This window comes from Haliotis rubra, unplaced genomic scaffold (genome assembly GCF_003918875.1).
Source record: "Haliotis rubra isolate DU_JTF1 unplaced genomic scaffold, ASM391887v1 Scf370, whole genome shotgun sequence".
Taxonomy (NCBI): Eukaryota; Metazoa; Mollusca; class Gastropoda; order Lepetellida; family Haliotidae; genus Haliotis; species Haliotis rubra.
In genome coordinates, this window is record NW_025767047.1 from 250,789 (window position 1) to 273,298 (window position 22,510).

Here is a 22,510-nt window from a genome sequence, read left to right on the forward strand (position 1 = left end):
TTTCTCTCACAAGATAGTTACGACACCATTTTTCATTTCTATACATACATACACCTCCTCCAATAGATTTCCCTGGAGCATCTGAATCTCTGTCTAATTGAACTGGAGTACCAAATCCTTCCAAATAAAGGGTGTTGCTGTCCACGGAAGGTGATAGCCATGTCTCCGTGAAACATAGAATGCAACTGTCTCTGAATTCATACAAATATTTTGTGCTTGCCGAAAGTTCGTCCGAACTCGTCGGCGGACTCCTCCACGCTTACCTCGTTTCCTAGTAACTTTTGATCCTGAATTTGAATTATTCCCCTTGTCTGATGCACATTCCGGGGGCAAGTCTCTAAGTCCTTTCAACTCCAACGCGGTTTCCTTCAGCGCCAGCAGCTCTTCACGTCCATACTGGCGCCAATAACGTCCATCTTGGTTCGCCGTTACGGAGACGATGACACGCAGCGGACAAATATACTTAGCGTCGTCACTAAAATCACACCGGTGGAATCCACCCATACTTGCAGGGTTGTTAAAGCACAAAAAGGAGCCGACTTCTGGTGTCCCCTGTCGTCATATTGCTAGAATATTGCTTAAAGCAGTGTAAAACTAAACTCACTCACTCACTTGAAACATTTTGGCATATGTACCTGTCATTATTACAAACACAGGCTTTTTGAGGTGATTCTTGTAGAATGATCTATACATATAATTGGTCAGAACAACTTGAAGATTATTGCTTGGAGAGTTAACTTCAACTTTAACTTCAAAGAGAAATTAGATGAAATCACCACAAGAGATTGGACACAAACAAACTAGTAGTATTATTACCCCAGCTAATAATTGACAGTGGCATTCTGATGTTTGGTTCTCTTTGAGGGGATTTTATGTTTTTGTTAATTGCAAGAAGTCTTTTGTTTAAAATTACTAACACCTCTCATTTCACCATATGAAACAAATACTGACAGTTTGGGTTCAATATTGCAGATATGTTACAACAAGGTGTTGACCTGACAGTGAAACCTCACATTGTCATATCGACACCAGGCAGGCTGGCAGACCATATTGAAAGCTGTACAAACTTCAACCTGAAGAGGATAAAGTTTCTTGTAAGTGTTTGTGTTAAAGGGAATGTCAAGTGTAAAGGTCAGCCTCAAGGTCATCTCCTGCAAAAAATGTTTTATATAACTGTTTACTCAAGAAGCAGCTGCTTGAGGTCGATTGAATTTGGTACATGTATTTCTGAAGGTATAAGCTGAGATCTGTAAAGGTTTTGACTGACCTGTGTATAAGATGAAGGTAACATGTGTTCAGTTTTCACTGAAGTACCTTTTCCTGTAGACTTGCACAAGTCTCTAAGGTAATAGTAAATAGTTTAGATGATAATTTCTATAAAATATAAATATTCCTCTAACGGACTGCCGCTTATCTAGACTTGCCTCTTGAAAGGATAGAATCACTATACACCAATGGGCTTAGCAATCAGTACAGCCTTGAAGCAAGGCTACTTTTCCTGTTGATATCTTTAAGCCTTCATACAAGTTGTAGTTGTAGTGTGACTTGAATACTTATGTATAATACTATTGATAATGATGTGATGATAATCTCATGATCTTAGTTATATGTCACAAAGACACCCTTTCAATAAGTAGCATATGCTATGTTTTTGTTATTTCTTGGAATTCCATTTTCAATAGATGTTAGTTTCATAATCGATCATCGGTTGCAATCGGATTGACCCAACTGATCAATCATCGATTAATAATCGGTTAAATTAAATCACAAGAATACCCTCTAAATGATAAATATATTTACAAAAGGTCATGTGTTTGTTATTGTCCCCGACTTCTAAAGGTAAGCAAGTACAGTTCAGAGACAGATAGTTGAACATGTAGAGGTACACAAAAGAAAAGAAAGTTTGTATGTTCTTTTATGGTTTATTATTTTTCCTTATCCTGACTCATGATCTTTTGCTTATCTCCCTTTCCCTTTCGAATGGTAGTGGAACACTTGAACCCTTGAAGTTCCCGAAGCGGACGTACAATACTCACCCACGAGTTACCTCCCTTCCTCTTTCCCGCGCAAACGTACCATGTGACGTGCCCAGTCTTGTCACTCTCTCCCTTTTCGCCCAAGCGGATGGTTGGTCGAGCACTGGAGTCCCATATACGGCAATATTATTGTTTACTTTTAGGCCTATTCTTTTAATTTAAGCTGTGTATGGTTTTGATTATAATTACGATGTATTATTTGTAAAAATTTGTTGAAATTTATTGACTTTGAGTCGTGTTTTCATCGTGTTGTAACCGTGTTTACAACTCATAAAATCGTGCTGTGTGTGTAAACACAGGTTGTCTCTGGCTGATCCTCATCCCCAATGTCCATCGTGTACAGATACATGTTCATCCACCTTGCGTTGTATCTATTGTATTGATTTAACTGACTTACAATTTAATCAATATCTGTCTTATGTTTATAGACGTGCCATGGATCGGGTGAAAAAGTCATCTCTAGTCACATGTGATAAATCTGGAGATCAGCCTAAAAACCGTATGTTACTTGCTGCTGATGTTCATAATAGTGATGTGTTGCCTAGTACATTACAGGGCCAGTCTGCAGCAAAGGGGACTAAGAAAAAGTCGTCAACCTCGCAACCTACGCCGTCCCAGTCTAAGAAGAAGACGGTGTCCTCTTCTACTACGCAGAGGAAGTCTACGAGTACTAGATCTGAGGGCAAATCTACACGTGCTACAGCTGCTACGCAGAGATCTTTCAACGAGGAGATCGTACCACCTCATGAGAAAGAAGTGTTTGACGACCCCCCTATACTACTACCTGAGATATCAATGACATCTACGATGCAGTCGATGTCTACTACTACCAGATCATCACCCATGAATGTCACAGCAGGCCAGCTGTCGGACATAAGACCTCTTCCTTCGAGGACAGAAGTTGAGGCACAGAAAACAGCATCGCAGCCGATTCAACAGATGCAGAACTTCGACCCGGGGGAGTTCATGACACAGTTTACCAACAAGATGATGGCTATGATGGAGCAGAGATTCCAGCAAGAATCAAGGAAGACACAACAGTCTGCCGACATCGTGCGCAAACCCACTGGCCTGCGCGAATCTACACCCATCAGAGCTACAACTGCAGTTGACGTTGGCGAACACACTCCTCCACGAAGTGCTCCACAACCGGACGACTCCATCATACTACAAGATGATACGCAGTCCACGTTCGCGAACCCTCAAGGTTCGCGAACCTCTAAGAAGCCTGCCTCCACGCCTAGCCGATCCAGATCGAGATCATCCCGCAGACGTTCGCAAAGGCACAAGCTCACCACAGGGAGGTTCGCGAAGAGGTTCCAGAGAGAGACGTTCGCGAAGGGAACGATCCCACGACAGACGTTCGCACAGGGAGGAATCATCAGCTGCAGGTTCGCGAACCCAGGATGAAGGTTCGCGAAGGGATACAGGCTCACACAGAGAGACGTCAACTAGACACAGCTCCTTGGCTCAAGACATTGCGGACTCCGTCTTCTCAGACTCCCGAAGTAATGGCTTGGATTGCTAGCATGTTGAGCCTAGAGTCTCCCTCTAAAGATAGGAACAAAGTTGACACCTACATGATGAAGGATGATGACTTCGACTCCGTCACAATCCCACCGATCGAGCCTATATCCAGTACCGGACAGCCTGCGCACAGCCTTCGCGAAGGCTTCCAAGTCCCAGACGCAGCAGCTACCATCTTTTAATAAGAGGAAATTCCCCCTACATCACATGGAACCATTTGTGAAGGCGCCGGAGTGGGACGACAACATCAAGCTGGTCAATGATGCCAAGACTAAGTTGTATAAGGTGGATGATAAGAAGTTATCACAAGTAGATACAGCTTCTAGAAGATTCCAGAATTCCACTACGGAAGAGGATAAAATGATCTACTCGGCCCTCGTCACACAAGAAGGACCAGTTCTTCTTATCGGACCACCTCACAGCTATTTTGGCGGGAATCACCTTAATATGTAGACAGGGTCTACTGGCGTCCTGCTCCTGGAATGACAGATTTACGCAGCCACTACTACGAGCTCCGTGGGAGGCGCCTACCATCTTTGGAGGTCTATTGGACGATGCAGCCAAACAAGCTACACAAGACTCCAGAGAGGTGATGATGATCAAGACCATAGACACCTTGGCCAACGTCATCCGCCATACATCCCAGAGATACAACAACAAGTCTAAGTACGCTGGGATACAGAGAGCTAAAGACAGAAAGTACTCCAGCTCCAGAGGCGGGAAGGACTCTTTTCGTCGCCCTTCAGGCAACTACAGAGGAAACTCAGGAAGAGGCCGCGGCCCCAGAGCTTCCAGAGGTACCAGACGCTGATGCCAGGGGTCGGAACGACTGGAGTCTTCCAACCCCAGCCGTTCCTGTAGAACTATCGACAGTGGGTGGACGTTTACAAAGGTACTGGAAAAATTGGGGAATTTTAAGAGACGACTACGCCTCTCAAGTACTAAGAGAAGGGTACAAAGTACAACTGAAAGATGCTCCTCCGTTAACCCTCAGCCCGATGGTCTTCAAGTATGCAGAGGAGCAGTCAGACAGATTACAAGAAGCCATCAACGCACTTCTCTCAAAAGATGCAGTAGAGATAATAGACCAGAATCATCTCACCCAAGGCTTCTATTCCCCAATTTTTCTAGTACCAAAGAAGAACTCCTTAGAGAAGTTCAGACTGATTTACAACATGCGCAAATTCAACAGAGACTACCTACTGAAACCAGAGAGGTTCAGCATGATCCACCTACCGCAACTGAAACAACTCGTCCGTCCAGCAGACTACATGGCCAGCATAGACTTACAGGATGCGTACCTGCACATCCCGATACATCAAGAATCAAGAAAGTATTTTCGATTCCTGTTCAGAGGGCAACACTACCAATGGAGCGTGCTACCGTTTGGAATATCTTTGGCCCCGTGGCTATTCACACGAATAACCAAGCCTATAGTCGCATACCTTCATCAACGAGGTCTACGCAATGCCTTCTACCTGGATGACGGGATTCAGGTCCACCAAGATGCAAGTCTACTCAGACTACAACTGAACTTCACGATCAAGTTGCTCACTCAACTGGGATGGTTGGTGAACCTAAGGAAGTCAGAATTGGAACCGAAACAAGATCTACAATTCCTGGGGATAAGATTCATCACTACAGAGAATCGTATCGTCGTCCCAGAGGATCGATGGGTCAAGATACAAGCCATGATCCCGCCAGCAGTCACCTCTCCGTTAACACTATGATCATGGCAAGTTCTACTCGGTCTACTAACCTCGGCGCAAGACTTGACACACATAGGAAGGTTACAGCCAAGACCACTTCAACGGTTCCTCATAAAGCATCTGGACAGTGTCGACCCCGATCCTGCTGCCCGAAAACCTCAAGAGGTATCTACTATGGTGGACACACAGGTCGAATGTCTGCGAAGGAGTCTATTTACAAGAGCCGGCCTCGAGACACAACTCTACGCGGATGCCTCATTGGAAGGATGGGGAGCACATCTCAACGATCAAGTAGCGTCGGGAAAGTGGTCTCATACAGAACAAAAGCTCCACATCAATCTACTAGAGATGAAAGCAGTGATCAACGCCTTACAACTATGGGCGAGCTTGCTGAACAACAAGATGTTGATGATCCACACAGACAACTCCACAGTGGCGTTCTCTATAAATCGGCAAGGGTCCACAAGATCACCAAGCCTACTGCAACTCACATTCCAGTTGTTCCAGATCACTCAGAAAGCAGACATCTGGATAAAGGCGTGTCACATACCCGAGCCAAGAACGTACTAGCAGACGCTCTCTCAAGACCACTACACCGATCACCAACGGAATGGATGCTCCATCCCGAAGCGTTTCGGAACATAAGGGAAATAGCATTCCCTTCTATAGACCTGTTCGCCACGAGGTTCAACGAACAACTGCAGACGTTCGTCTCACCAGTTCCAGATCCTCAAGCCTGGGCAACAGATGCACTGAGATTGTCGTGGGAAGGACTAAACGGCTACGCTTTTCCACCCCCGATACTACTGCCAAAAGGACTGATCGAGATCAAACAGACAAAGACGCTCCAACTGACTTTGGTCGCGCCTTACTGGCCAGCGAGAGCATGGTTTCCAGATCTACTAGAAAACCTAGGAAGCCCAGTAATCAAGCTTCCAGATTGGCCGAACCTACTGATACATCCGCACACCAAGCAAGTCCACGGGAACCCAGCAGTGTTCCAGCTACACGTGTGGACCGTATCAAAATGTGTTTGAAGAAAAGAGGATACTCCGCCAGAGCAGCCAAAGCAGTACCACTAGCGTTACGCAGATCGACTCGCAACGACGATAAATGGCTGAAGTTTGAAACTTACGCAAGGCGGAAAGGCTTCACAGCGGTAATAGCTACGCATCCTCAAGTGGCGGAATATCTATGTCATCTGAGACAGACTAGACATCTAAAAGGTTCGACTCTATCGACTTACCTGGCGCTATCAGTACAGTGATTACCATGAAAACAGGCATCAAGTTGACGAAAGTACCAGAATTACTTGCCCTACTGAGATCATTCAAGTTGGAAGACCAACAAAAGAAATTCAGAGCCCCAGCTTGGGACCTGAATGTAATTCTGCGTCATCTTACCAGTGATGTCTACGAACCAGATCACGATCGAGCTGCTAACACAGAAAACGCTGTTCCTGCTAGCGTTAGCCACTGCAGCTCGCATATCTGAGATACATGCGCTGGACTACGGTCGAACGACGTTCGACAGAGGGCATAATAATACAGTTCATCTAGGACTTAGATGGGACTTTATTGCCAAGAATCAACTACCTGGTCAACCAGATAGACAATTCCATGTACCAGCGCTGTCTACAGTCCTCGGCCCACAAGATATAGAGGACTTATCCTTGTGCCCAGTCAGAGCCTTGAAGATATATCTTCAAAAGACTAAGACGAGGAGAAGGAAATTCAAGCGCCTATTCATCCCATTATCAACTGAGACATCAACTGAAGTCTCAAGAACGACCATATCGTTCTGGATGAGAGCCGTTATATTGAGAGCCTACAAAGCAGCAGGACTAGAACCTCCTAGAGATTCCAACCCACACGAAGTGAGAGCACTGGCGTCAACACTAGCTCTACACAGAAATTGCTCTATACCGACAATAATGGAGGGCTGCTTCTGGAAGTCGGACACGGTGTTTGCCAACCACTACCTCTGAGACATAGCCACTGAAGATGTCTCAGGCATTCACCAATTTGGGCCTCTCATTGTAGCACAGCAACTAACGGTTCCTCAAAGGCGCTGAGTTGAAATCTCACCCTTTATCACGTTGACTTGTAGATGACTTTTACTAGGAAAAAGTATTAGTTTGAAAGTCCATGCGCACAGTCTAGGATAGACTAGCATGAGTGATTAAAGATCCTGTGCAGGTAATGACCTTACCTGTACATAAAGGGGTCGCAACTCATTTATGATAAAGACCTTATCATAATCCATGGGTTGTTATAAGATATCTAGTACAGGAGAATACTAGTTGATCTAAAACCACATGAATCAGCATGATTCAACTTGTCTGAGATTGAAGTAAGACAAGGAGTGGTCCCCCCCCCGAGTTACTACGCAAGTTGGAAGAATAGGACCACGGAAATGCCGTTTGCAGTTCCCTTTGGGGGGATACAGGACGTATCTAAGGACAGCTGTTGAATCCAGTGCCTTGACCCACCACCTATTCCGACGGATTCTATAAGCAAAAGATCATGAGTCAGGATAAGGAAAAATATGTAATTTTTAAAGTAAAATTGATATTTTATACTTATCCTGACTCATGACAAACAAGCCGGCCCAACCTCCCCGTTGAAGACACTTGCGATTTCACAGCAGATCCAAGTGCATGGGCGAAAATCCAATGCAAGGTGGATGAACATGTATCTGTACACGATGGACATTGGGGGTGAGGATCAGCCAGAGACAACCTGTGTTTACACACACAGCACGATTTTATGAGTTGTAAACACGGTTACAACACGATGAAAACACGACTCAAAGTCAATAAATTTCAACAAATTTTTACAAATAATACATCGTAATTATAATCAAAACCATACACAGCTTAAATTAGAAGAATAGGCCTAAAAGTAAACAATAATATTGCCGTATATGGGACTCCAGTGCTCGCCCAAGCGGATGGTGACAAGACTGGGCACGACACATGGTACGTTTGCACGGGAAAGAGGAAGGGAGGTAACTCGTGGGTGAGTATTGTACGTCCGCTTCGGGAACTTCAAGGGATTCAAGTGTTCCACTACCATTCGAAAGGGAAAGGGAGATAAGCAAAAGTTCATGAGTCAGGATAAGTATAAAATATCAATTTTACTTAAAAAAATTACATATTTACTTACAACAGCATCAGTTACCAACCATTCAACAAACAACAGATCTTGTCAGATGTCATAAAAACACTACATGACTAAATGCCGCTGACTGACTAGAAAAGTGTATTTATACACACTAAAGTCATTTCAAAGAAAGGTAATATTACTGTAGAGGGCCGAATTTTGAAGACCAAAAATGGCAGCCTGTAGAAGGTGGTCGGCTTATCTGTGGGAAACACTTTCATCAAACCTTTTTCTTCTGGATATTGTATCATTTCGCACAAATATAAAGACAAAACGACTTTGTCAGTGAAGACGTCAAATTTGCAATTAGACATCACTTGATTATTTACCTTTTCAGTTCTAATTTGTTTTTACTAAGCATTGTCTTATATGCAGGGATTAAGATTACCGTGTGTATTTGTCTCATATATAGAGCCGGAAATAGCAATCAGCTGTGCACAAGTTTCCCGGTGATCTTGTTGAAACATACCCAATAATATAACAGGATGAATTCTGACGCAGTGATCGGTAAAATATAACATCTAAAAATATTCATTAGAAAAAACCTGGGGAAACCCCTTAAAATTGGTGATTACATTAAAAATGTATACAACATTTTTGATTATAATCGATAACCGTTCACCACAAGTCCTCCAATAATCGATAGTGGATTTGGTTTCCAATTCCCAACACTAGCAATGGATATTTATCTTGCAGGTACTTGATGAAGCAGATCGTCTATTAGAAGACAATTTTGGCAGTCAGCTGGAAATAATATTTAAGGTTTTACCCAAGAAGAGACAAACAGTACTGGTTAGTGCAACTATGACAGAGACTTTGAATCACCTACAAGAGATTACCATGAACAAACCATTCTTCTGGCAACAAGAGGCAAGGTAAGTTTATGTGTCCGTGTGCATTCCAAGTTTGTCCCTATCACAACCTCACACAGAGACTTCACATCAATACTGACCGCCTCCGTGGTGTAGTGGTTAGAGCAAAAGGTAGCGGGTTCGATTCCCGGCCGCGTCATACCAAAAGACGTTAAAATATGGTACTTGTTAGTCCCTGTCTGGCGCTCTGCATTAATGGGTACAACAAGGACTGGTCGGCTCGGAGTCAGTATAATGTGCCTGAGGAGGGTATTCATGCTTAACTACAGCATGGTATCTCAGTGAGCTAGCACTTTACAAAACTAGCTTACGTCTGGGCTAGTACAAGCAGCTGTGCATACACATACATGTGTCGTCGTCATATGTGTGAAATATTCTCAAGTACGACATTAAACCCCCTTTCACCTCACCTTTCAATACTCATCTCACCATGAAGTCTAATCTCTGCCATTGTGCCATCATGTCTTGGTTTCCTCTACCGCAACTTTGCCAGTGGATTTTGTCAATATTCACAGATAATGACAAGTCTCACAATGGTTTTGTAACATAGATAAAAAGTCCATTCTGATGCCCAACAAGACCATTTATATGACGGTCCTCACCATGCCAGTAGAAATGTTGTACTTTGCATGCAACATATTTTTCATATTTGGAACAAAGTTGTTAAACAGCCATAAGTCTAATCCTCTTGTGTGGAGGCATTTGTGGGAACAAAAAGCATTTCAGTGCTCACCAAAATGAAGTGAGTTGGTAACTTGTATGATCTATTCTTGAGAGAAAGTGAGTAAGATTGTTCTACCCGGGTAAATGCACCTGATTCCAGCTATCTATGGCCACTGGTGATCAAGTGGCTTCCTCATTGTTTGGCTTTTCCACACTTTATCTCATGTTTATCTAGATTTATCTTTGTCAAACAACTAGATATCAACAGAAATCTCTCATTCCTGGGTGTTTCTACTTTTGTTTTGGGGGGTTTCAGGCCAACTTACATAACTGGGATCCAGTTCCCAAAATGTCTAAAATGTTGAGTAGATTTTAAAGTTGTAAATTAAATTAGAAAACTATTCAAGTGTAAATACACAAATATAGTGGCAACAACTTTTGTTGACATTCTTTGTGGACTACACAGCCTTGTGAGTTACAGAGACATGGCACTGCTTTTCGTTTCTGTACTTCCACGATAGCATGTTTGAACTACCATGACCTTTGCCAGACAGTGTGGTACTGGGGGCTGGTGTGTATCCTTGGTGATCATGCTTTGTTTTTACTGAAGAGACATTGTTCTCCAGTGTGGCCACGGTGGAAGAGTTGACTCAGACATATGTGTTGATGGCAGCGGACATGAAGGATGCCTACTTGGTACATATAGTGCAGTCCTTCACTGAGGAACATCCGCAGAGCTCAATCATCATTTTCACAAGCACGTGCAAGTAAGTACATCAACAAGGGAATAAACAGCATCAGAATTCATCTCACATCATTTAACATGTATTTGCTTTAATTCATGAGAAAAAGAATCCATAAATAACTTCATTATTATCTGACAAGTGTATGGGATATTTTTGCAGGTATACTCAGATCTTGGGTATGATATTTGGAGAAGTGGGCTTTGAAGTAGCAGTCTTGCACTCCATGATTCCTCAACGCCAGAGACTTGGCTCTCAACAAATTCAAGTCAAATGAAGTGAAAATTCTTCTTGCCACAGATGTTGCCAGCAGGTTAGAATTTGTTAAGTTAATGGTTATGGAGTGGTGTCTGTCAATTGTTTCGTACTGAGATGTTTACAACACCTACTTAAACACTTGAGAAAATGTAAAAGCAGTGTCCAAAATATTTGCACACAAAGTATGCAACACTGAAGAGGAACTAAAGTGGACTGGTTTTGTCACAGCCACCAGATAGATATTTGGGGTGACACTTTGTGAATCTATCAATCTTATGTGTTACTGAGAAGGCCATAAGCTTACAGTACATAAACACCACTAAGAATTTGTTTAAATGTTTCAGACAAACAGTGCTCTCTATTTAAATTTGTTTGAATACCAGAATAGTGAACCACCTTTGGAAGTATATGTTTTTATAGTCTGTGTGAAATCAAGAATAGATCACTCAGGCATTAAATATGTCTACAGTCCCAACAATACCATAGTCTAGTGTTCAGCATACAATGCCAGGTTAGCTTTACCATGACAGTTGTAGAGAAACAACATGTAACATTTATTTAGAACTCTTGAATTTGGCATCAGTAGTAACTTTGGCAGAGTTACTCCTCCATTTAAAGGAGATGCATTCATTGTTAGGAAACCAGTTGAAGAATAGTTATATGAACATCAGTATGTCCTAGAGAAGGCAACTGGCCCTTACTCCTTGGGTTTATCCATTGGAACCAAAGCCTCTTAATGATTCAGCATAGTGTGGTTAAAGGGAAACAGATAAGTTCCACTTATCTTCAACTTGTTTACACTGTCGTGCGATCCGTTACGAACGTCACGATTAGCCATTCGTAGCTGATCGTGGAACTTCTCTGAAATTTCAGCTTTGGATACCAGGTGATGCGAGTTGATACGTTTTGATGCGATTTGTTGCGCTTGAATGCGATATTGTCACAATTGGTCAATTTAAGGTGACACAATCTGTCATGATCCGGTCTCCCGTTTGGATACAATCACATACGTTCTGATAGGATTGTCCCAATTGAGTCCACGACTGGGTCGCGATCTGACATGATCATCATGATCGGGGTCCCCGATTTGGGACGATTGGTACATGCAGGTATGTACCGATACGTTCATCATGAACCGATGCGTCTAATAGGATAGGATACGATTGTGGTTGTGATGTCTTTCATGATCACGATTGGGGATGATCATGATTTGAGCTACAATTGGACCCGACGGGTATATATACAGCCCAACTGACCATGGACTTCATTGTTTCTTGAACGTTTACAGAGTGAACACTACAACCCACAACCATTGTGATGGCAGGAGTTGAGGGTGATGACGTGACATTTGCAGTAGTACTGTATGCTTACATTATCGCCAGAGTGGAAGAAGACGAGCAGCAGCCAGACCAGCTACAACTCCAACCACAAAGATCCAGGAGAGCTCCAGTCTGGCACCTCTTGGTGGCACCATGGCTCACAGAGGAGAGTAGACAACAGTTTGGTCAGTTCTCCAGCCTCCTAGACACCCATTTGAGGCTGGAGGATCCAGTAGCATTCCAAAACTACACAAGATTAACACCACAGCTCTTCGATGAAGTCTTGCAAAGGGTGGCCCCAGCAATCGATATAGGGAATTCGCCAGTTTCAGGCAACTCCTCTCACCTGGATTGAAACTGGCAGTGACACTGAGACAACTTGCCACTGGAGACAACTATCGGTCCCTTGCGTATGCCTATATGTGTGGAGTGTCCACTATCTCAGAGATGGTTCCAGAAGTGTGCCAGGCAATTGTGCCAGCGTACAAAGATGAGATGTTTAGCCTACCTGTGACCCCTGAAGCATGGACAGCCGTAGCTAACCAGTTTGAGCAGAGATGGAATATCCCCCACGCCATTGGGGCCCTGGATGGCAAACACATTTCTATCCAGAAGCAACCCCAAACTGGCAGCCTGTACGTCAATTAGAAGGGCTTCTTTTCGATATAACCCATAGCTCTGGTGGATGCAGATTACAAGTTTGTGTGGATCGAGCTTGGTGTAAAAGGACACATGTCATGACTTGGAGCTGTTCAACTGTCTGTGAGAGGAAGATCAAGGACTCCCCCGACCTTGCCCTCTGACTGCAAACCCTGATGATCACCAAGACATGCCCTTCTTCGTCCTCAAGGGGAGGAGAGTGGTGGAAAATGGTTTTGGGATCCAGGCCAATAGAATCAGGTGTCTCCTCAGGTGACTCAAGAGCAGAAGCCCAACACTGTGAAGGATATAGTGGAGGCGGCAGGAACTCGTAACAGATCGTGAGCGTCCCTGAAAAGCGTCAACACTCACATTTACTCGTATCAACTAGTATCTACTCGCATTTACTCATATCAACTTGTATCTGCTCGTGAGTCATTCGTGTCAGGTCGTGAGCAATGGGACCTGGCAAAGCGTCACAGATCGAGGGAGATCGCAACACATCTCAACAGAGCATGGTGTTTGTCTTGTCCACGATTGATTCCGATCACCACCATTTGGAAGCACGATTAGATGCGATATGTTGCGCTTTGTTACGATGCAATACGATCTGATGCGATGATCACGATTGACAATTAATCGTGTTGATCGTAGATTTTTTTTGATAAGATCTAATAGGATCACCACAATTAGTCCACGATTAAGACCACGATTTAAATCTAGGCTCGAATCGTGATAGTGTGAACATAGCATGAACAACACTGACTGTTTGAAGTCTCCTCAGGTTGTGCTACTGTTATATTCTTGTTGTACACATTAATGTTTTGCTGGTAATGCTGAACCCTGGAAACACTCACTGTATAGCATCATAAGTTAAATCATAATCTTAGTCATATCATCTGTAAATATATTCTTTTCTACAGTATTCAAAGGCATAAACCTGCTTTACAAATTACATTCACAAATTGTTTTGTTATTTTTAGGAATGTGGCTGAAGTTGATGCTTTTCTGTTAAGATGAAATGTCTGTATTATGCAACCTTGTAACTTCCAAAGGGCCTGCTGGGGCAATATATTTCTTCTTTTCTCAACTTGATGTTTTGACTTGAGAGGTTGTCCCAAATGTTTCTGTTCACAACATGCACACGCATTCCTGAGTCTATTAAAATTTCATCTCAACTCCATGAGTGTTTGCTTGAATAGTCTGAACTTGTGTACTCTTGCTGAAGTGTGTATCATCTTCATAATCCTGATTGTTTCATCATAGCATGTGCTTCACCATGTCATTCAGCCATATACTGTAATGATAAAACACAAAACACTACAGGAATTAGGTACATTTTGTCATCTGGTTGAGGCATAAGTTGAATTGCACATTGACAGTCACAGATATCACAGATGAAAGTGGAAGACCCGGGTTTGATTCCCCACATGGGTACAATGTTTGAAGCCCATTTTTGGTGTCCCCCATCGTGATATTGCTGGAATATTGCTAAAAGCGGCGTAAAACTTAACACACTCACTCACCAAATGATTCATGATACATGTTTCTGATAGCAAACCTTTATTCAGGTCAAGGTTGGGCCAGAGTTGCTTCTGTTTTGGCATGCAGATGTTTCTACTTCTCCTCCAGATATAACATTCAGATCAGTAGATTTTAGTGTCAGTGTTTAAGTAGAAAACACTTGAATATGAATGCTGGGAAACACCTGTGTTAAGTGTGTCTTTGTTGGCATATCCTGATGAGATACAGTGCATCATTTCATAATTGTGTAGAGAACTATTGCTGTGAATATATCTTGTTTTCAATCTCCAGACTTGATTGATGTTTCCTTGCAGAGGACTGGACATCCCAACAGTAGATCTTGTCATTAATCACAATGTGCCAAACAGACCTAAGGATTATGTCCATCGAGTGGGACGCACAGCGAGAGCAGGTACATCATGATACATCTGGTTTGCAGCTGAAATTGCTATGGTCACCTTGAGCCAAGTCTCATAGTGAGGTTACGAGGTGTTCAATGAAGGATGATACCATCGCTGCCAATTCCCCACTATCTGTCATTTGCTGTACAGTATGAGATGAAATTGTATCCACATGCACCTGTGCACTGACCAAAATAATTACATTTTGATTTCTTATGTTATAAAAATATTAATAATAATAATAATAATCAGGATATTTGTATAGCGCTGATCTCCCCAACTCATGGGCATGCTCTAAGCGCATACAATGTCATATGTAACAAATTTAGAATCTCCATTTGGTTATTTTAATGTTTAAAATATTACCTGTGTAAAGATGTATAAAAATTACACAAAATAGACACACACTATATATATAATTTTTCCTAATCCTGACTCATGCTAATTATGCTTGTCTCCTTCCTCTTGCGAATGATAGTGGAACACTTAAAATCCTTTGAAGTTCCCTTTAAAAAAGCAGACGTAAAATCACTCACCCAGAGTAGCGTCCCTTCCTCCCTTTGGCGCCCTTTTGGTCACCTGACCGACCATGCCTTGTCACTCTCTCCTTCTTCGCCCTTGAGGACGGTTGTGAGAGCACCTGGTCCCTATACGGCACATATCCTTTTATATTTTCGGACCTTACATAAAAATTATTGATGTATACGTTTTTTAGGATTATATTCTACATTACGGTTTGAAATTTGATCTAAATTTTCCGTTGTTTGACTTGTGTTTTCATTGTGTTTACATTTGATGAAAACCTGTATTCGTTGTAGGTACCGAGTGTCTGCGGCTGACCCTCATTTATTATGTCCTAATTGCACTATTTCATGTTCTTTCTGCTCTCGCTGTAAGTTTTGTGTAAATTTAAACTCTGTTGAATTTGCTAATTACCTTTTTTCCATCCATAGACGTGCTAAGGACTGGGTACATAGGTATTCACAAGTCATGTCTAAATCGAGTGATTGCGCTGATAACCGTGTGTTAACCACTGCTGCAGACATTCATAATTCCAGTGAATTGCCGAACGTTTCTCGGGAGCAGGTCGATGTACCGGTGGTGAACGTCGGAGGCCATAAGAGATTATCGTGTACTGAGCTGACCTCGTCGCAGATGAAGAAGGCTAAATGATCTTCTATGCAGAAGAAGAAGGCTACTACCTTGAAGACTTCATCGAAGTCTATGCTCAGCTCTACGCAGAAGACGAGGTCTTTCTCAGCCGAGATTGTTCCTCCGGAAGAAGCAGACGTTTATGATGATCCACCCATCCTCATACCGGAAGTCTCCATTGTCAGTAAGAAGACGAAGCCTGCTTCTACAGCTACATCGACATTGTTATCACTATTCACAAGTGCAGCGAGCCTTAAATGACGTCTCTTCAGTATCAGATGCATCATCCCTGCAGCAGTCTCTTCAGACAACGAAGAACTTCAACCCGGGACTGTTCATGCAACAGTTTACAGACAAGATGATGTCGATGATGGAACGTCGCTTTGCTCAGGAGAAGGCTGCTATGAAGACCTCTACAACGACTACTAGACTTAGTGAAGGTTCTACACTCTCTCCACCGCATCCGGATGAAGAGGGAAGCCTGCGCTAAGGCTCACGGACACGGCGATCTTCCCCATCTGAAGTGAGGAGTCTGGACACCGCTACCAAAGTCAGTTCAGCTGTAGACGCTTGAGAGATTGCTGCTAAGAAGTCTCCATGCAGGAAGAAATTGAGGCGTTCTCCTGAACCCTACAGATGTCGCAGATATGAGTCTTCATCTCCATCAGACTCTGACGCCCATCGAGAACCTGCGCGAAGGCACTCCTACAGAGGGGAAGCTACGTCCTGAAACCCACCTTCACGAAGACCTAGAGAATCATCTCAAGACTCCAGAAAGATTATACACGATCGCATTGGGATCGCTCACCTGCGCGAAGCTCCTCATACAGATCATCTCATAGAGACTCAAGTCATTGTGGATCCTTAGAGCGAGAGATGTCCAATCAGAGGAAGAAGGTGAAAGCATATTCTCCGATACGGAAGTTAACTCCTGGATTGCCAATGGCTTGGACTTAGCATCACCTTCTAAGGACAGAGATGAGGCGTTTACCTACAAGATGTCTAACGATGATTTCGACACGCTCACCTTTCCTCCGATCGACCCGATCGCTCAAGTATCAGACAACCTCAGCGCAGCTTTTGATAAAGCCACCAAGTCTCAGAGTCAGCACATCCCGACGTTCAACACCAGGAAATTCCCTCTACATAGGATGGAACCCTTCCTGAAGGCTCCAGAGGTGGAAGATGACTACAAGATTACAAGATTATCACCGACTCCCGTCAGAGAACTTACAAGATTGAGGAGAAGAAGTTAGCGCAGCTGGATACAACCACCAGACGTACCTTCGGATTAGCCAGATCGAGGGCTATCAACGAAACACTTATCTCGAAGTTCAAGAACTCCTCCGCCGAAGAAGACCGGATGATATACTCCGCTCTACTAATGCAGAAGAGGGATCATCAGTTTATGTCGGAGCACTTAGCATCCACATCAGACAAGGGTTATTGTCAGCATGCACTTGGAGTGAACGCTTCACCAAGTCCTTATACAGAGCCCCATGGTCAGCATCTTACATCTTTGGAGGAGGAATTGAAGAAGTCGCCAGAGAAGTCTCTCACGACTCGAGGGAGGTTATGATGATTAAATCCATCGACACCTTGGCTAATGTGATTCGTCAGACATCCCAACGCTACTCCAACAAATCCAAGTTTGAAGGAGTCCAGAGAGCCAGAGAAAAGAAGTATTCCAGCATGAAAGGAGGAAGAGGCTCCTTTTGTCGCCGAACCGGAGCTCCTAGAGGTAACCCCGGAAGAGGCCGAGCACCTACGGATGCAAGAGGAATCAAGCGCTGAAGGCCAGGTGCGGAACGACTGGAGTCTTTCACCCCCAGCCGTTCCTGTACAACCTTCGACAGTGGGTGGACGTCTTCAACGATACTGGGAAAATTGGGGAATTCTACAAGACGACTATGTGTCCCAGATACTACGCAGAGGGTACAAGATACAGTTGGAAGCCACCCCACCACTCACAAGCAACCCGATGGCCTTCAACTATGCAGCCGACCAGGTAGAAAAACTGGACGACGCTATCAAGACCCTGCTCGACAAAGAGCCAGTAGAAGAGATAGATCAAGATCTCATCACGCCCGGGTTCTACTCCCCAATTTTCCTGGTACCGAAGAAGAATTCCAAGGAGAAATTTCGGCTCATCAACAACTTGAGGAAGTTCAACGGGAGTATCTATGCAGACCAGCAAAATTCAAGATGATACATCTTCCTCAGCTCCGACATCTCGTTCGTTCAGCAGACTACCTCACCAGCATAGATCTGCAAGATGCGTACCTCCACATCCCGATACATCCAGACTCAAGGAAATACCTACGATTCCTGTTCAATGGACATCACTTCCAGTGGAAGGTTCTACCGTTTGGAATATCGTCTACCCCCTGGTTGTTTACTCAAGTGACCAAGCCTATCGTCACATATTTACATCGTTGAGGTCTACGCAATGCGTTCTACCTGGACGACGGGATTCAAGCTCATCAAGATCCCAGTCAACTCAGACTGCAACTAGACTTCACCATCAGGCTGCTCACTCAACTAGGATGGCTAGTAAATCTCCTCAAGTCGGAACTGGAGCCGAAACAAGATCTGCAATTTCTAGGCATTCGACTCATCACACCAGTGAATCGCATAGTCGTTCCAGAGGATCGTTAGGTCCGATACAACAGATGATATCTCAAGCAATGCTCTCTCCGTTGACACTACGTGCTTGGCAAAGCATGCTCGGTCTACTCACCTCAGCTCAAGACATGACTCGGAGAGGGAGACTACAGTTGCGGCCACTACAAGTATTTGTGAACGCCCACCTAGACAGCCTAGATCCGTTAATACTACCGGACAGCCTGAAACCATATCTCCTATGGTGGACTCGGAAGTCAAATGTTTGCGGAGGAACCTTTTTGACAGAGCCGGTTTGCAACACTCATCACTACGTGGATGCCTCCCTACAAGGATGGGGTGCGCACTTCAACAACGAAGTGACAGCAGGGAATTGGTTGAGTCAGGATCAGAAGTCACACATCGATCTGTTGGAGATGAAAGCAGTAATCAACGCTTTACAACATTGGTCCAGCGTACTAAAGAACACACGACTCATGGTACACACGGACAACTCCACAGTGGCGTTTTACATCAACAAACAAGGGTCAACAAGTCTGCTACAACTCAGCTTTCTCCTGTTCAGCATCGTCGACAACCTGAACATCTACATGAAGGCATGCCACATTCCGGGAGCAAGGAATGTCAGAGCAGACGCCCTATCTCGTCCACTACAACCATCCCCGACGGATTGGATGTTGCATCCAGAAGCATTCCAGTTCATCATACAGACTATAGGATCCCCACTAATAGACCTGTTTGCAACAAAGTTCAACAAACAGCTACCAACATTCGTCTCATCGATTCCAGATCCTCAGGCATGGGCAACAGACGCTCTAAGCATCTCATGGGAAGGACTAAGTACTACAGAAAATCAAGCAGACAACTACGTTGCAACTAATTTTGGTCGCACTCTATTGGCCTGCGAGGGTATAGTTTCCCGTCCTCATACAAGAACTCGGAAGTCCAACCCTGAAACTACCAGAGTGGTCGAACCTACTTGTCCATCCACGCACCAAGCAAGCTCACGGGATCCCGACACTGTTCCAGCTACACGCGTGGAGCGTATTAAAGCTTGTCTGAAGACCAGAGGGTACTCCGCCAGAGCAGCTAAAGCAGTTACACTAGCTGTATGCAGATCAACTCGCAACTTGTACGACGACAAGTGGCAGAAATTTGAACAGTATGCAAAGAGGAAAGGCTTTACAGCGGTGAAAGCAACACATCCTCAAGTGGCGGAATACTTATGTCATCTTTGACAGACGAGACACTTAAAAGGTTCAACACTCTCAACTTACTTGGCTGCCCTCAGTACAGTTATCACCATAAAAACGGGTATCAAGCTGACCAAAGTACCAGAGATTCTGGCACTACCAAAGTACCAGAGATTCTGGCACTACTATGCTCGTTCAAGTTGGAAGACAAACAAAAGAAATTTAAGGCTCCTGCCTGGGATCTCAACATAGTTCTACAACATCTCACCAGTGATGCCTACGAGCCTCTAGAACGGACATCCTTTGAGCTACAAACTCAGAAAACGCTTTTCCTTATCGCCCTAGCAACAGCTGCACGGATGTCAGAAATACATGCTCTGGACTTTGAACGAACACGATTTGGAACAAGACATTGTGACATCATACATCTTGGACTGAGATGGGATTTTATCGCCAAGAACCAACTGCCCAGTGAGCCTGACAGACAGTTCCACATCCCAGCACTATCTACAGTCCTTGGGCCACAGGATACGCAGGATCTATCCTTATGCCCAGTCAGAGCACTTAAAGTCTACCTACAGAGAACTAAAACAAGAAGACGAAAATTCAAGCGCCTATTCATCTCCTTATCCACTGAGACGCCCACGGAAGTCTCACGGACAACAATATCGATCTGGATGAGAGCCGTTATACTAAGGGCCTATAAAGCAGCAGGACTTGACCCTCTAGAAGCCTCCAGCCCACACGAAGTCAGAGCCCTGGCGTCAACACTTGCTCTGCATGGAAACTGCTCGATTACAACTATAATGGAGGGCTTGCCTTTGGAGATCGAACACGGTGTTTGCCAACCACTACCTCAGAGACATTGCCACCAAAGACGTCTCAGGCATTCACCAGTTTGGGCCACTTGTTGTAGCACAACAACTAACGGTTCCACAAAGGCGCTGAGTAAATCTCACCCCTTTTATCACGTGACTTGTGAAAACCAACGCTCTCGAGAGCAATGGCTATAAGTGCATGCACACGTCTAGGACAGACTAGCATGAGTAATAGACCCTGTACTTGTATAGGACATACTCTTACATGAAGAAGGGTCGCATCTCCACTTGATGCACGCATCAAGAGATGGAGTTGCAATAGATAACTAATGGAATATTAGTATATCTAAATCCACACGAAAATGTCAGGAGAAGTTTCGGAAGAAATCTGACAAGTTGTGGTTCCCCCCAGACTAATCAGAGAGAAGTTGAAAGAACAGAATCTTCAACAGTGCCGTCATAAGTTCCCATGGGGGGTAATACAGGACGTAAATCTACAACTAGTGAATCCAGAACGTGGCCTGACCCACTACCGTTTCCGACGTATTCTGCAAGCATAATTAGCATGAGTCAGGATAAGGAAAAATATGTAATTTTCAGACTAAAATTGATATTTTATACTTATCCTGACTCATGAGGTTAGCCCTCCCAACCTCCCCTCTTATGGCACTCTGGATTTCCCTGTAAATCCGGATGTCGGGCATTCATACGGAGAGAGTGACAAGAAATGGTCGGTCAGGTGACCAAAAGGGCACCAAAGGGAGGAAGGGATGCTACTCGTGGGTGAGTGATTTTACGTCCGCTTTTTTAAAGGGAACTTCAAGGGATTTCAAGTGTTCCACTATCATTCGCAAGAGGAAGGAGACAAGCATAATTAGCATGCGTCAGGATTAGGAAAAATTATATATATAGTGTGTGTCTATTTTGTGTAATTTTTATACATCTTTACACAGGTAAGATTTTAATCATTAAAATAACCAAATGGAGATTCTAAATTTGTTACAATATGACATTGTATGCGCTTAGAGCATGCCCATGAGTTGGGGAGATCAGCGCTATACAAATGTCCTGATTATTATTATTATTACTATTATTATTACATAAGAAATCAAAATGTAATTATTTTGGTCAGTGCACAGGTGTACAGCAAATGACAGATAGTGGGGAATTGGCAGCGATGATATCATCCTTCATTGAACACCTCGTGACCTAAAGGACGCCAAAGGGAGGAAGGGACGCTACTCTGGGTGAGTGAATTTATGTCCGCTCATGGACGCATACCGCAATTCAAAAGCGTCTTTGGTAAATGCATAAACAAGACCGCCAAGGATGTTGATAAACTCTTCCGTTTGTTAAACCAAACCAGTTTCATCATTCTTTCTCTTTTCATGACAAATACCCAAAGCGGTTTCTTGACCTATATCTCTTTTCGGTTTTGCATACATTGATGTACGGTTTAGTCCGTAGGATTACTTCAGCCAATCAGGTGCTGCATATTAAGCAGCTCGGCAACGTAATATCTTTAGCTTGATGATTGGTCGAAAACATTACGACCTCGTGTAACAGTGCGGACAATACACCAAAGTGCAGTCACATGACCTTAGTTATGATTATAAATATTTTACATTGATAGACCAAAACCTGCAATTAGAATGACACAATGCTAGGAATTAATTCTCTTGATAAAATAACAGTTTCAGATACTATATTTTTCCGATCACTGCATCAGAATTCATCTCGAAAATCACCGGTAGATCGCTAGGGACGTGTGCACTGCTGATTGCTATTTCCGGCTCTGTATATGAGACAAATACACACATTAATCTTAAGCCCTGCATATAATACAATGCAAAGCAAAAACAAATTAGAA

The 22,510-nt window shown here is 43.7% G+C and overlaps 1 protein-coding gene across 1 annotated transcript in view; it reads left to right on the forward strand.

Annotated features, from left to right (window-relative positions):
• LOC124285922 (probable ATP-dependent RNA helicase DDX49) overlaps positions 1-22,510 on the forward strand; it is a 114,438-nt gene that overhangs the window by 57,551 nt on the left and 34,377 nt on the right. The window contains 6 exon segments of the mRNA XM_046722199.1: positions 973-1,094; positions 9,133-9,311; positions 10,598-10,738; positions 10,877-10,963; positions 10,965-11,027; positions 14,769-14,866. Of these exon segments, the coding sequence (XP_046578155.1) occupies positions 973-1,094; positions 9,133-9,311; positions 10,598-10,738; positions 10,877-10,963; positions 10,965-11,027; positions 14,769-14,866 (690 nt within the window).